At 44.7% G+C, this 13,420-nt stretch overlaps 1 protein-coding gene across 3 annotated transcripts in view; it reads left to right on the top strand.

Annotated features, from left to right (window-relative positions):
* The first annotated feature begins 977 nt into the window (after nt 1-977).
* The window catches only part of LOC147610844 (pentatricopeptide repeat-containing protein At1g19720-like), a 25,191-nt gene continuing 12,748 nt past the window's right edge, over nt 978-13,420 (top strand). Inside the window, exons 1-2 of one of the 3 annotated variants that reach the window (XM_086785464.1) lie at nt 978-1,527; nt 1,638-1,911. In XM_086785464.1, coding sequence (XP_086641590.1) covers nt 1,423-1,527; nt 1,638-1,911 — 379 coding nt within the window. In that variant the 5' untranslated portion in view covers nt 978-1,422. Of the gene's footprint in view, nt 1,528-1,637; nt 1,912-2,245; nt 2,375-13,420 lie in introns of those variants that run through there. The other 2 variants (XM_086785467.1, XM_086785465.1) reach the window with 2 other exon arrangements.

Here is a 13,420-nt window from a genome sequence, read left to right as displayed (position 1 = left end):
CTCTACTCTTTAATATGATTGGATCCCCTATCTAATAATCAAATTTTGGATGGTTAACTAAACTCATGATTAAGTGAGCACTGAATAGAAATATTTGATTAAGACAACAAGGAATCAATAGAACAAAAATGTCACAAAACTTTACCATTATACCCATCCAATGATGCCAAGGATAAGATGTGAGGAAGAAGGAATTAAAGGATGCCACCAATGTTAAGAAAAAAGTCTAATAAGAAACAACATAAAAAATATTGAGTAATTTAAAGCAAGATGCCAAGAAGCTATAGTTGAGATCTAGAAAGCTCACAAGAAGTAAAGAAATATTTGGGACTTGACTAAGTTCTTAAGACCTGAGAAAACTTCAAGGGCATGAAGCTATTAGTTCTAGTACGAAAATTTTGAGATATCTTTCTATGATATCTTGCCCTCATCAAATTGTAATGCCAAGTAAGAAAAAGCCCATGCAGAAACTAGGTGTGAACCCAAGGTGAAGAAGAATCTAGTTTGTAATCTTGAGGTTTACTTGGTAGATGCATTGGATTCTCACATGTTTGATGATGTAAGTGCTAATTTTCAAATAAAAATAATGCACACTTGGTTGGAGGGTTTGTTGTATATGGAGGAGGTGGTGTGAATATCTTGGATAAGAATACTAAATCAAGTATATGTTTGATAGGATTGCAAAGAATTGTAAAGATGGTCAATCAACGATTAGGAAAACAATTGCAAATAATGGCACCTATTGTTAAAATCTACTATAGACCATACTGCCAAATCCTACTCTCACTTTTGCATGGAGGTAAAGGAATCTAGATATGCTATATGCCATTGCACTAGGGTTAGTGATTTGGTAATGACCCTATTCGGCATACTACCACAGCTTTTAAAGCATAGCAAGTTCTAAAGAACCACTATGAGATGAGGAATCAGATAAGGATTCCGCATGTTTGCTATCGGTAATAATAAGGATAACCTAAAATTCTCATCTGGTGATTTTTTACAGACATGCTGTAAGTGTCAAACTTGCAAGCACCCTACAGGGAAACTGTTAGTCACTCCAAAGTCAATACTTTCCGATCAGGGAAGTCGAAGGTCATACAGGTTCTCAGCCAATGTTTACAAGCCGATCAGAAGTTTAGTTCTCCTTACCACCCTGAGACAAATGGTCTTAAGAGTGTGAATCAAACCATTAAATAGATGCTCACTATGTATGTGCATCCCTTATGGAAAGATTGGGAAAGCCATTTGCCATGTGTTTTGCATGCCTTCAGATGTTCAGTTCAAGCATTGACTTAGGTCAGCCCTTTTCGAGCACTCTATGGTTGAGATCTAGCCTTCCCACCAGATCTCCCTATCCTACAGATCGCCAACAAACATACCAATGCTGTTGCTTGGTATTTACATTTACACAGTCATCAGACCATGTTACGACAGGCTCTTCTCAAAAATCTTCAGATAGCACATGCCAGACAAAAGAAACACTATGATGATGGTTGGATTCCAGTCGAAGATCAGGTTCATCAGAAGGTGATGTTATATTATCCTCATAGGCAGAAAGACAACGCTCATGCATAGGTGGGTGGAAAAAACTCTGAGCTAACACCTATCTTTTGTCAAGAGACGGATTCAATACACAGACAACAACACACAGTTTTCGAATGAAACCATTCATCTCTGATGTCGACCTTCCGATGGTGATGTCCGACCATCCACTTGTTGGAATGATCAACTGTCCAGCATCCCTCTGTTCACAGCAATTCAGCATGAGCAACGGTCTCCCCGGAGATGCAACCCCGCCTCTCGATTCCGCGGCCACCGCTCAACTCCGATACTCACGCGAATCCGGTAGCAGGGGGCGCAAACGAGCCATTCTATCGGGTGGCGGACGGTTCTGCAGCAACCTGCCAGCAGGTAGGTGTGTAAGAGAAGTGCACAGCCTGGTTTTTTCAAATGTGTTATTGTCATGTTTTTCTATTTTTTCCGCCAATATCACAAAGAGAGCATTTTTCCCGCCAACATCACAATATGAGAGAGAGAGAGAGAGAGAGAGAGAGAGAGAGAGAGAGAGAATCATTATCATCTGGAGGCTACATCATGTGGAATGCTGAGAAGAGGAGGAGCTACCATCATCAACAATCTCATGGAGCCACAAAATTTTTTTTTTCTGGATCTTAACATGGTATCAGAGCAAGTTTTAGCTAAGCCTAGCTTATTTGTGGTTGGTATTTTCCTTATGTTTTTTTAGTGTTTTAAGAGAGAGAAAAAACAATGGCACACTCATTATCATGTGGAGGCTACATCATGTGGAATGCTGAGAAAAAGGGGGAGCTACCGTCATCAACAATCTCAAGGAGCAGCTATAAATAAACTTTTGGTATGGTGCAAGTTTAGTGTTGTACTTTTGGTTGCAATTTATGTCAAGATGCCCATGGATTTGGGCAAATTGGAGAGTGATTAAATGGGAAGCACCATATCGCTGCAAGTATGTTGCTGGTTATGGAATGCTCACATTGGTTGAGCATGTAAAGTGCTTCATGGAAAAGAGAAGCACCTGTTTGGTGCACAAGGGTGGTGCACTATTACTAACTTAAAAAGAAATCCATTGGGAGAGGAATTAGTCCCCTTGAATCCCGGCATATGGGAAGCCATAGATGACTTGGTGGCCATGGATTTGGCCAAGCATTAATGTGTTTGGATGCCTTAAAGGGAGGTAATGCAGGAAATTGCAACAGCTTTACGATAAGTTGTGTGAAAGCCTTTGAAGGCTATCATGCTAGTTTTGCACCTTTGGTTTCCTGAAAGAAACCTATGTAGAGCACCCTTGAAGATTTGGCATGCAAAGAGGAGAAGCATGCACATTATGAGTTCAATTTTGAGCCATGGTAGCCATTTTATTAGCTATTTGAACCTCAGTAAGCAGGTTTGATGAGGCAAGAAGGATGGTGTGGGCAGCAAGTAGTTTGAGAAGGTTCAATAGTGGGAGCTTGTTGAAAAGGTCATTCATATTCAAGAAAAAACGAGCAAGTAATGCATAAGTTGAGAGGGGAAAAAGAGTGCATGTAGTGGAGCATTGTCTATAGAGAGTAAGAGCATGTAGTGAAGGACGGCATAAGAGTTAGTGTGCACCCACAAACATGGGTAGCTTCCACATTATCCAATCGTGCCCATCAAAGTATTGGCTCACTATACACGCTCCCAACCTTGTCAAACTCAAGGGTTAGAGTTGGTAGAGGGCATAGCTGCATACCACAAGGCTATGGAGCATATGGCAACAACCACCACAATGGCATGCCAACCCACAACAAAACTTCAACAAAGTGTAAGACATCTTTGTAGCATCTCTTAGTGAGGTTGAAGGCATCAAGGAGAGGTGGCAACATTATCCCATTGTGTAGCCCAGAGGATTGCCTAGTAGATGGTCTGAAAAGAGATAAGATCGCTATTATTTTTGTGACTCAAAACATACCAAAAGTTTTAAACTCTTAAAAGTTTCAAATTATCATGTGTTATTGGGTCTTGCCTTTGAGCCGCAATCCAAATCCCGATGTAGGTGCGCTAGCTTGCCCATCACGTTCTCACTCCATTGTCACACCAGAATGCTCCATAGCTATGGGGTGAAGGTACAACTCTCTATGCCTAGATAGAGGCAAGAAGAGATTGTTCTTCACGATAGTTTTCTCTCACAAAAGGTAGGTGCAAGGAAGAGGCTAATGAGGAAGCATCCTATAATCAAACCTATCTTGCATGCATCCATCAAGCAAGCACAATTCAATAGAGCACAAGTAAGCAAGAGTAGAGAAGAGAAGAACTCACAAGTATTCTATTGCAAGGGAATGAATCTGTATTGTTCAGCGTCAAAAATGACTTATATACAAGTCACTAGTTTTCACAATAGGCCAACCAAACTTAAAAATGATCCGGTCACTATAACTAGTCTTAAGCAAGTATGTACATGAAGTTTTAGACTTACCTTATTCGACATTAAGCTCAAGGTAACTCCGCTTTATATGTTCCAACACAATCTTATAAAAGATAAGTATCTGTTTGAGTGGGTAAGATGGCAATGCATTTTATGGTAGTTCGGATAGGTGAAACCATGTTAACTTACAAAGTAGTTAATGTATCCCGTTCCTTAGGGGGTGACTGCGTCCTCATGTCACCCAAGTCGGTGTTGAAGTTGCTATCGGGGTGGAAAGGTGTGGATGGTCTAGGATAGGTCATGAAGTTGGCGTAAGAGGTTAAGTGGTATGGTTTGGAACCAATCCGCAGCCGCATGCAACGTATATTGATGAGAAGCTTAGGGTAGCAATGATGGTAGAAGGCATCTTGTCGAGGCGGCATGGAAGGTAGATGCAGGGTAGAAGTTCTTCATACGATGGCTCCTTCTATTGTGGAAATGGCTTGGGCCCTTCAAGTTCAAGCGGTTGGTAGAAGCGGACCTGTGCTCTTTGATTGGCGGGCCATGATCACTAATCAATGAATGGTATGGGTAGATGGCGGTCTCGACCTTCTTGGTGCGACATGATTTTATGCCCTAACCTTACAACGTGATGCTTTGATATTGGGCTGCTCCGTGGCTACAACGTCAGCCAAGGTTGTTATGTCCACACTAGGCACCTAACCTAGGGTGGGTTAATCCGGGGTTAGAGGGGTGCCTGTCTAGGGGACGGCTTCACACTAAGTGAAGGAAGGCTTTTAAAAGGAGGTATAGTTATTAAAGGACTTGTGGGAAAGCACTTATAATAAAAGCAAGGCTAAGTTTAGGGCCTAGGCACTAGGTGCCCATATAAGCAAACCCCCAAGATATAGTTCTAGGACAGGATTGTCTAGTTTGACTCGTAACCTAAGGTCCAACAAGATTGCTCACCGCAAGGACACTTGGTGGGTGTGGCTTGGTGGTATGGGACTCCAAGTCTTACTACGAAGGAGCTCTGCCTAGGTGTAGCTATGGCCTCCAGCTCGGGGGTGAGTTTGGATGGACTCTATGGTTGGGAGGTGAGCCTAAAGCCTTACTTCTAGGTGTGTTCTATGTCAGATGATCCTTGGTCAGTCTAGGATGAGACTCAACATTGTTATCAGAGCTTGATCTGACAAGTTTGGAATCCTAGATGCAAAGGTGTTGGGACTTTTTAAGCAAGCCATGGATCCTTCAGGAGAGAAAAAAAGCAGGCGACTCTCTTATGTGCATGAATGAATCCCACACGAAGCTTTTCGTACCCTTTGCTTTTGCCCTCTGTTGGTAGACAAGGATGGCATTGAGAACTCTTTGGGCATGCTACAACGTATGGGCAAAGATCGCTGCAAGTACTGAAGAAAGATCGCTCTGTGAGGACGTGTGTTTACATGCGTAAGTGCCATGAGCACTTGGTTGAAAATATTGCGTAAGTGCCATGAGAGCTTGGTTGAAACGTTGGCTTAAGGCACCTGATTAGGTACTTAAAGCTTGGGTTTGCAAGGTTGTGTGGTAGCCAGGCCGGCCAGCCTTATAGTCGGACATGAGCAACCAGCCTAGCTAGCCAAAATGCCGTGGCCAAGTCGGCCTGTATATACAGCCGACCTAGGCAGGTCAGCACGCATGGCATGCAGCTGGTGTAAATCACAACCAACCTGTATAACCAGTGCCGTCGTCTAGAGACCTAGACAAGGTACGCAAGGTTCGTGAGCGGCCTATTTCGAAGACTGTACGGCATGTGTGGAAATATGCCATTTTATCCAGCCCAAAAAGGGCACTTTTGGATATTTTTGGTTTTTTTTTTGTCTTGTGCTGCTGGCCACCACTTCACCCTGACCGACCACCAGCCCTTCACTTATATAAAAGGACTCCAACGTTTTCTTCAATCACACACATCAAGTCTTGCTGCTGCTGGTGCAGGCCGCCTACATCAGGTGCAGCTTCAGTGTTTTCTGCTGCTGGACTGGCCACCTACATCAGGTGCAGCTTCAGCGTTTTCTTCTGCTGGACTGGCCACCTACATCAGTCTCACATCAGTGGTTTACACCGCCTACATCAGGGCCAGCTTCATCGCCTACACCAGGGCTGTCTTCAGCGTTTACCTCAGGCTGACATCAGCATTTTTCAGCAGCCCTACTTCAGGCTATCTTCAGCGTTTACTTCAGGCTGACGTCAGCGTTTTTCAGCAGCCTTACTTCAGGCTCACATCAGCCTCACATTAGGCTTATATCGGCGCTTTCATCAGCCTCACTTCAGCACTGTTATCTGCGTTTTATGGGACAGCAGCCCTCTCTGCTCCTTTGACCTCGACATCGGGACGGCAGCCCTCTCTGCTCACTTCTTCAGGATGGCAGCCTACCATCTGCCTCGGATCGTGGCCTTCACCACCATCTGCATTATCACGGGATAGCAGCCCTCTCTACTCCTTTGGAGTCTCACACAGAGCTCCTGTACTGGATTTTATCATATATATATATATATACACCTAGTGCATGCTGTGTGATTTGCTCTGATCTCTCTTATATTTGGTCCTTTGGTCTGTCATGTGCATGCGTGCCCATGTACATTCTCAGGGCTAATCCAGAAGGGGCAGCCAAGAAAAAGACCATTAGAACTAGGATTTTGAGCACAAGGTGCAGAAGAGAACCAGTGTGGACTTGGAGCAGGGCATGGAAGGCATTGAAGGATGACCTGTCAGCTGCGTTAGATGAAAGAAAGGACAGTCGGCTGAGACAAGGACTGTCGGCTGTACAAGACTGCTGTCGGCTGCTTACAGGGTGGTCGGCTGAACCAGAGGACAAGGCGGGCTGCAGGCGCATCATGACAAATGAAGAAGCCCAGTCGGACAGCATTTTAAAGCATTTAATGTACTGTAGACTGGCCGACCAGCAGTCGACCAGTATACCAAGTATTCCAGAAAGCCTGTAAATAGGCAAGGGTGCTCCTCATTGTATTCATTCATTCCTTTATGGAATGGGTCCTTAGGGCCCTTAGAGTAGGACAGTTTTGGTGATGTTTCACCTTTTGTAAGAAGGCAGCCTAGGGCTGCAGAGTTAAGTACCTTTTTGTACCATACTGAATTTCCAGCCATATTTCTCTCTCTCTCTCTCCACTATCCTTTATGTATGCGTTTTGCATCAGCATGTTTCCAGTGGTGTTTAGGGCTGAAAGAAGACCCCTAGAGCTTCCGCGTGTAACATTGGTATCAGAGCATGAGGCTCAGCAAAGCTAAACACTGATTCAGTCCCATATGATGGTGTACAGGTCCAAGGTACAAGAAAGTACATGGATACGAAGCCCAAGGCAAGGAACACAAGATCGGGAAGAGCTCCCAGGAGGTTTGTTGGTGGTGTTCCACAAAGCCAGAGGGGATGGAGTCCTGGTTCTTGGGCAACGGTCCCAAGGGAGGATTATCCTCCAAGGGGTGATGTGAGAGTGCCAGACTCATTTCTCAGGAATGAAGAGACCAAGATAGTGTTCAGAGTCAGGGCAGGAAGAGAGTGGGGACTGGATGGAACAGATGCATAGATCTTATTTAGAGTCAGAGTGGTGTTGGAGACCGGGCCGGGTTTTCAGAGAAAAGGGGTTGCCAAAGATGGATGGATGATAGAGGGACTTTGGGAAAAGATTGGGTTGATGATGACAGTCATCTAAGAACAGGTTGGAATCCCGTCTCATCAAGTTTAGCAGAGGGGGATGTCATGTGCATGCTTGCCCATGTACATTCTGAGCGCTAATCCAGAAAGGACAGCCAAGAAAAAGACCATTAGAACTAGGATTTTGAGCACAAGGTGCAGCAGAGAACCAGTGTGGACTTGGAGCAGGGCATGGAAGGCATTGAAGGATGGTCAGCTGCATTAGATGAAAGAAAGGACAGTCGGCTGACAGAAGGACTGTCGGCTGTACAAGACTACTGTCGGCTGCTTACAGGGTGGTCGGCTGAACCAGAGAACAAGGTGGGCTGCAGGCGCATCATGACAAATGAAGAAGCCCAGTCGGACAGCATTTTAAAGCATTTAATGTACTGTAGACTGGCCGACCAGCAGTCGACCAGTATACCAAGTATTCTAGAAAGCCTATAAATAGGCAAGGGTGCTTCTCTTTGTATTCATTCATTCCTTTATGGAATGGGTCCTTAGGGTCCTTAGAGTAGGACAGTTTTGGTGATGTTTCACCTTTTGTAAGAAGGCAGTCTAGGGCTGCAGAGTTAAGTACCTTTTTGTACCATAAGAATATACTGAATTTCCAGCCATCTCTCTCTCTCTCTCTCTCTCTCCCCCCACTATCCTTTATGTCTGCGTTTTGCATCTGCATGTTTCCAGTGGTGTTTAGGGCTGAAAGAAGACCCCCAGAGCTTCCGCGTGTAAAGTTGGTATCAGAGCATCAGGCTCAGCAAAGCTAAACACTGATTCGGTCCCATATGATGGTGTACAGGTCCAAGGTACAAGAAAGTACATGGATACGAAGCCCAAGGCAAGGAACACAAGATCGGGAAGAGCTCCCAGGAGGTTTGTTGGTGGTGTTCCACAAAGCCAGAGGGGATGGAGTCCTGGTTCTCGGGCAACGGTCCCAAGGGAGGATTATCCTCCAAGGGGTGATGTGAGAGTGCCAGACTCATTTCTCAGGAATGAAGACCACGACAGTGTTCAGAGTCAGGGCAGGAAGAGATTGGGGACTGGATGGAACAGATGCATAGATCTTATTTAGAGTCAGAGTGGTGTTGGATACCGGGCCGGGTTTTCAGAGATCTAAGAACAGGTTGGAATCCCGTCATCAAGTTTAGCAGAGGGGGATTTCATGTGCATGCTTGCACATGTACATTCTCAGGGCTAATCCAGAAGGGGCAGCCAAGAAAAAGACCATTAGAACTAGGATTTTGAGTGCAACGTGCAGAAGAGAACCAGTGTGGACTTGGAGCAGGGCATGGAAGGCATTGAAGGATGACCTGTCAGCTGCGTTAGATGAAAGGAAGGACAGTCGGCTGTACAAGACTGTTGTCGGCTGAACCAGAGGACAAGGCGGGCTGCAGCAGGCGCATCATGACAAATGAAGAAGCCCAGTCGGAAGCATTTTAAAGCATTTAATGTACTGTAGATTGGCCAACCAGCAGTCGGCCAATATGCCAAGTATTCCAGAAAGCCTATAGATAGGCAAGGGTGCTCCTCATTGTATTCATTCATTCCTTTATGGAATGGGTCCTTAGGGTCCTTAGAGTAGGACAGTTTTGGTGATGTTTCACCTTTTGTAAGAAGGCAGCCTAGGGTTGCAGAGTTAGGTACCTTTTTGTACCATAAGAATATACTGAATTTCCAGCCATATCTCTCTCTCTCCACTATCCTTTATGTCTGCGTTTTGCATCAGCATGTTTCCAGTGGTGTTTAGGGCTGAAAGAAGACCCCCAGAGCTTCCGCGTGTAACATGGTCTTTTTGCCCTCACATGGTATTAGAGCTATCGCGAGCAAAAGGATTGAAGACCTTGAGAGCACACAGCATGGATCGTCTACCCATGATTCTGGAGGATCAGCCTTTTTTTCCAGACGTTGATTCTTCTTATTCAGATAGATCACACGGAGGATGGGACTCCTTATTCACTGGAGAGCCCCGTTCGAGGTCTTTCATTGGGAGATGACTAGCCTATTTTTACCTACTCACCCTCTACACCTTTGGCACCTCGTCTTTCTTCTCCGAGCTCATCAGGCGTTACTTCCAGAGGAGGATACTGTTAGCAGTCATCTCCTGTCTGTATATTTACACCAAGGCCTCTGTTGTTGGTGTGCCCGCCCAATTTAGGTGTTTTCTCATTTTTCCCCACTCTCCCTATTTTCCCTATTTTTTTCCTTGGTGTGGAGGGTTGTATGACTACTCTGCTACCCCCGGCTTTCCCCTGTATGCTGGCCGACTGTCTAGTGCTGGCCGACAGGTGTCTGGTGCTGGCCGACTGGAGGGAGCTTGTCGTGGGCAGTTGTAGATGTTGTCGGCTGTTTTTCAGCACGCCGACTGGCTGCCTCGGGCCATATAAAATGGTCCCTTGCCACAGTCTACGCATTGTATTTCGGGATTTCCTTGTGTATATAGCAGAGTTATATGCTTCTCTCTCTCTCTCTCTCTCTCTCTCTCTCTCTCTCTCATTTCTGCGTTTTTCTATTGTGCACTTGCTCTAGGTGTTTTCAGATCTCGTCTTGATCTTCGCTGCATATTCTGACATGGTATCGCTGCATATTCTGACATGGTATCAGAGCTCTAGGCTCTTGGAAGATCTTGGGAACTGTGTGAGCAAGAGGGGGGCTGTTTGCAGTGCTGATTGTGCATATGCTTTGATCACTGATGATGATAGTGACATGACCACTTGGATCATTGATTCAGGTGCTTCGTTCCATGTGACACCACACAGGGAGTGGTTTTGCTCAATAATGGTCGTTCACAGGGTGTTGTGCATCTTGGAAACAATTATGCATGCTCTATTGAAGGGATTGGAGATGTGAAACTTGTATTTGCTGATGGCACACATTTTATGCTTCATGATGTTAGGCATGTGCCAAAGCTGAAAAAGAACTTGGTTAGTATTGGTCAATTGGATGATCAAGGCTACTACACTGTGTTTGGTGATAGTAGGTGGAAGATAACCAAGGGAGCCAGAGTCATTGCAAAAGGGTATAAGTGTGATACTTTGTATGCTTTGCATGTTTCTGATGTAAAGAATCATGTGGTTGCCGTAACTGAGGTGCCAAAGGTTTCATTGTGGCATGGCCGGTTAGGACACATGAGTGTTAAAGGAATGCAAGCACTGTCTCAATTGGGTTATTTACCGTCTCTGAAATTTTCAGAATTTAAGCATTGTGAGCATTGCATTTTTGGTTAAGCATTCACAGTCACCACATAAAGTGACATTGCAACAAAGATTGACACCCTTAGATTTGGTACATAGTGATGTATGTCAAATGCCTCAGTTGTCTATGGGTGGTCATGAATAATTTGCTACATTTATAGATGATGCCACAAGGAAAGAGTGGGTCTATTTCATCAAGAGGAAGGATGAAGTTTTTGGTGCATTTCAAAAGTTTGTTGCCTTGGTTGAAAATCAGACAGGCAAGAAGTTAAAATGCTTACGCTCTGATAATGGAGGAGAATATGTCTCCAAAATATTTCAGGAATTTTTTGACAGGAAAGGGATAAAGAGGGAACTCACAAGCCCTCATAATCCTCCACAGAATGGAGTTGCAGAGCGAACAAATCGAACTATTCAAGATAGAGTACGTAGTATGCTGTCTCATGCTGTCTTACTTGGTTTTTGGGCAGAGGCTGTTCAAACAGCCATTCATGTCATCAACAGGTCACCGAATAAGCGGTTGGATGGTAAAGTACCCGAGGAACAGTGGTATGGCAAGCCACCCTCATATAAACACTTGAGAGTGTTTGGCTGTGATGCGTATGTGCACGTACGAAAAGATCAGCGCAACAAACTCCAACCAAAGTCAAATAGATGCATCTTTATTGGATATGGTGATAGTGGTGAAATGGGGTATAGATTGTGGGATCCCGTTGGAAGGAGGATTATACGCAGCAATGACGTGATTTTTCATGAGGAAAGCATGCACAGGCAGCCCACACAAAAATCAGAAAATAGGAAGGTTGTCTTTGAAGAAATCATTGTGAATGGACCGCAAAATATGCCCAATAATATGCAGCAAGGTGCTGCTGCAAATGTCCCTAATGCAGAGGGAATAGAGGCTGAGAATCAGCCTAATCAAATTGCCTTTGATATGCCACAAATAGAGTCACATCTTGGTGATGTAGGACAGCCAGAGGAGGTGGTACAACCACGTAATATGGCTGATATGCAGGCTGAACAGCCAGCCAATCAAGATGATTGGGTAAGGAGATCCACCAGAGTCTCCAAACCTCCTGATAGGTTTGTTCCAGGACAGAACTACGTGGCTGATTTTGTCATGTTGACAGATTGTGGTGAGCCTTCATGCTATCAGGAAGCAATGAGAAGGCATGATAAGAGAAAGTGGGAGAAGGCCATGCATTCAGAAATGGATTCTCTTATCAAAAATAAAACATGGGATTTGGTGAAACTACCAACTGGAAAGAATGCCTTACCATGCAAATGGGTTTATAAGATCAAGGTCACTCCTAATGCTGAGAACAAATACAAGGCAATATTGGTTGCCAAGGGGTTCAAGCAACAGAAGGGCATTGACTTTGATGAAATCTTTTCCTCTGTGGTGAAAATGACAACATTGAGGGCTGTTTTGGCATTGGTTGCACATGAGGACATGGACTTGTGTCAGATGGATGTCAAAATTGCGTTTCTTCATGGTGATCTTCATGAAGAGTTTTTTATGGTACAGCCAGAAGGGTTTGTCAGTGAAGGCGTTGGTATGTAAGCTGAAAAAGAGCTTATATGGGTTGAAGCAGGCTCCAAGGGAGTGGTACTTCAAATTTCATACTTTCATGCAATCTCAGGGGTTTAGGAGAAGTGACGTTGATCACTGTCTCTATACCAAGAAAGCAAAGGATGGTAGCCTTATTTTGCTCATCATTTATGTTGATGACATGCTTATTGCAGGCAAATCTCGGTATGAGATTGATGCACTGAAGATGGGACTGCATAAAACCTTTGATATGAAGGATCTTGGTGATGCAAATCACATCTTAGGGATGCGTATTATACGGGACAGAAATCAGAAATTGCTCTATTTGTCTCAGAAGGAATACATTGGCAAGGTTTTGCAGCGTTTCAATATGGAGGGAGGAAAGATTCTTAATACTCCATTGCCTCCATATGTGAAACTCAGTCAGAAAGACAGCCCACAGTCAGATGATGAGAGGGCTGAAATGGCCAAGACTCCTTATGCATCCGCGGTTGGTAGTCTCATGTATGCAATGGTGGCTACACGTCCAGATATTGCCTTTGCAGTGGGAGTTGTCAGTAGATACATGGCAACACCTGGCAAGAAGCATTGGGAAGCCGTGAAAGGTATAATGAGATATCTTAAGGGCACAATGCATGTGTGCATTTGCTTTGGGAAGAAAGACTTGGTTCTTCATGGGTTCACAGACTCAGATTTTGCAGGATGTGTAAACAAAAGAAAGTCTACTACAGGATATGTTTTCACCTTAGATGGTGGTGCTATTTCATGGATCTCTCGGTTGCAAAAATGCATTGCTTTATCTACCACAGAGGCAGAATATGTTGCAGCCATAGAGGTGTGCAAAGAAGCCATATGGTTATCTCGTCTAGTGGGAGATATTGGTTTATCAGGAGAGGTTCCTATTTTGCATTGTGATAGTCAGAGTGCTATTCAGCTAGCACGTAATCCTGTGTTTCATGCCTGAGAGCCTACCTCTCTCTCTACCCCCTGGAGAGGATTTACACGGGGCCCCGGTGGCACCGCGGGGGGGGGGGGGGGGGGGGGGGGGGGGGGGGGGGGGCGCACTGGAGGGTGTCTCTTGGCATGGCGT

The sequence above is a fragment of the Cibotium barometz genome, chromosome 48, assembly GCF_041138505.1.
Source record: "Cibotium barometz isolate CiBa-2024 chromosome 48, ASM4113850v1, whole genome shotgun sequence".
Classification (NCBI taxonomy): Eukaryota; Viridiplantae; Streptophyta; class Polypodiopsida; order Cyatheales; family Cibotiaceae; genus Cibotium; species Cibotium barometz.
The sequence above is the reverse complement of the archived record's forward strand: the minus strand, read 5'-3'. Positions and strand labels throughout refer to the sequence as shown.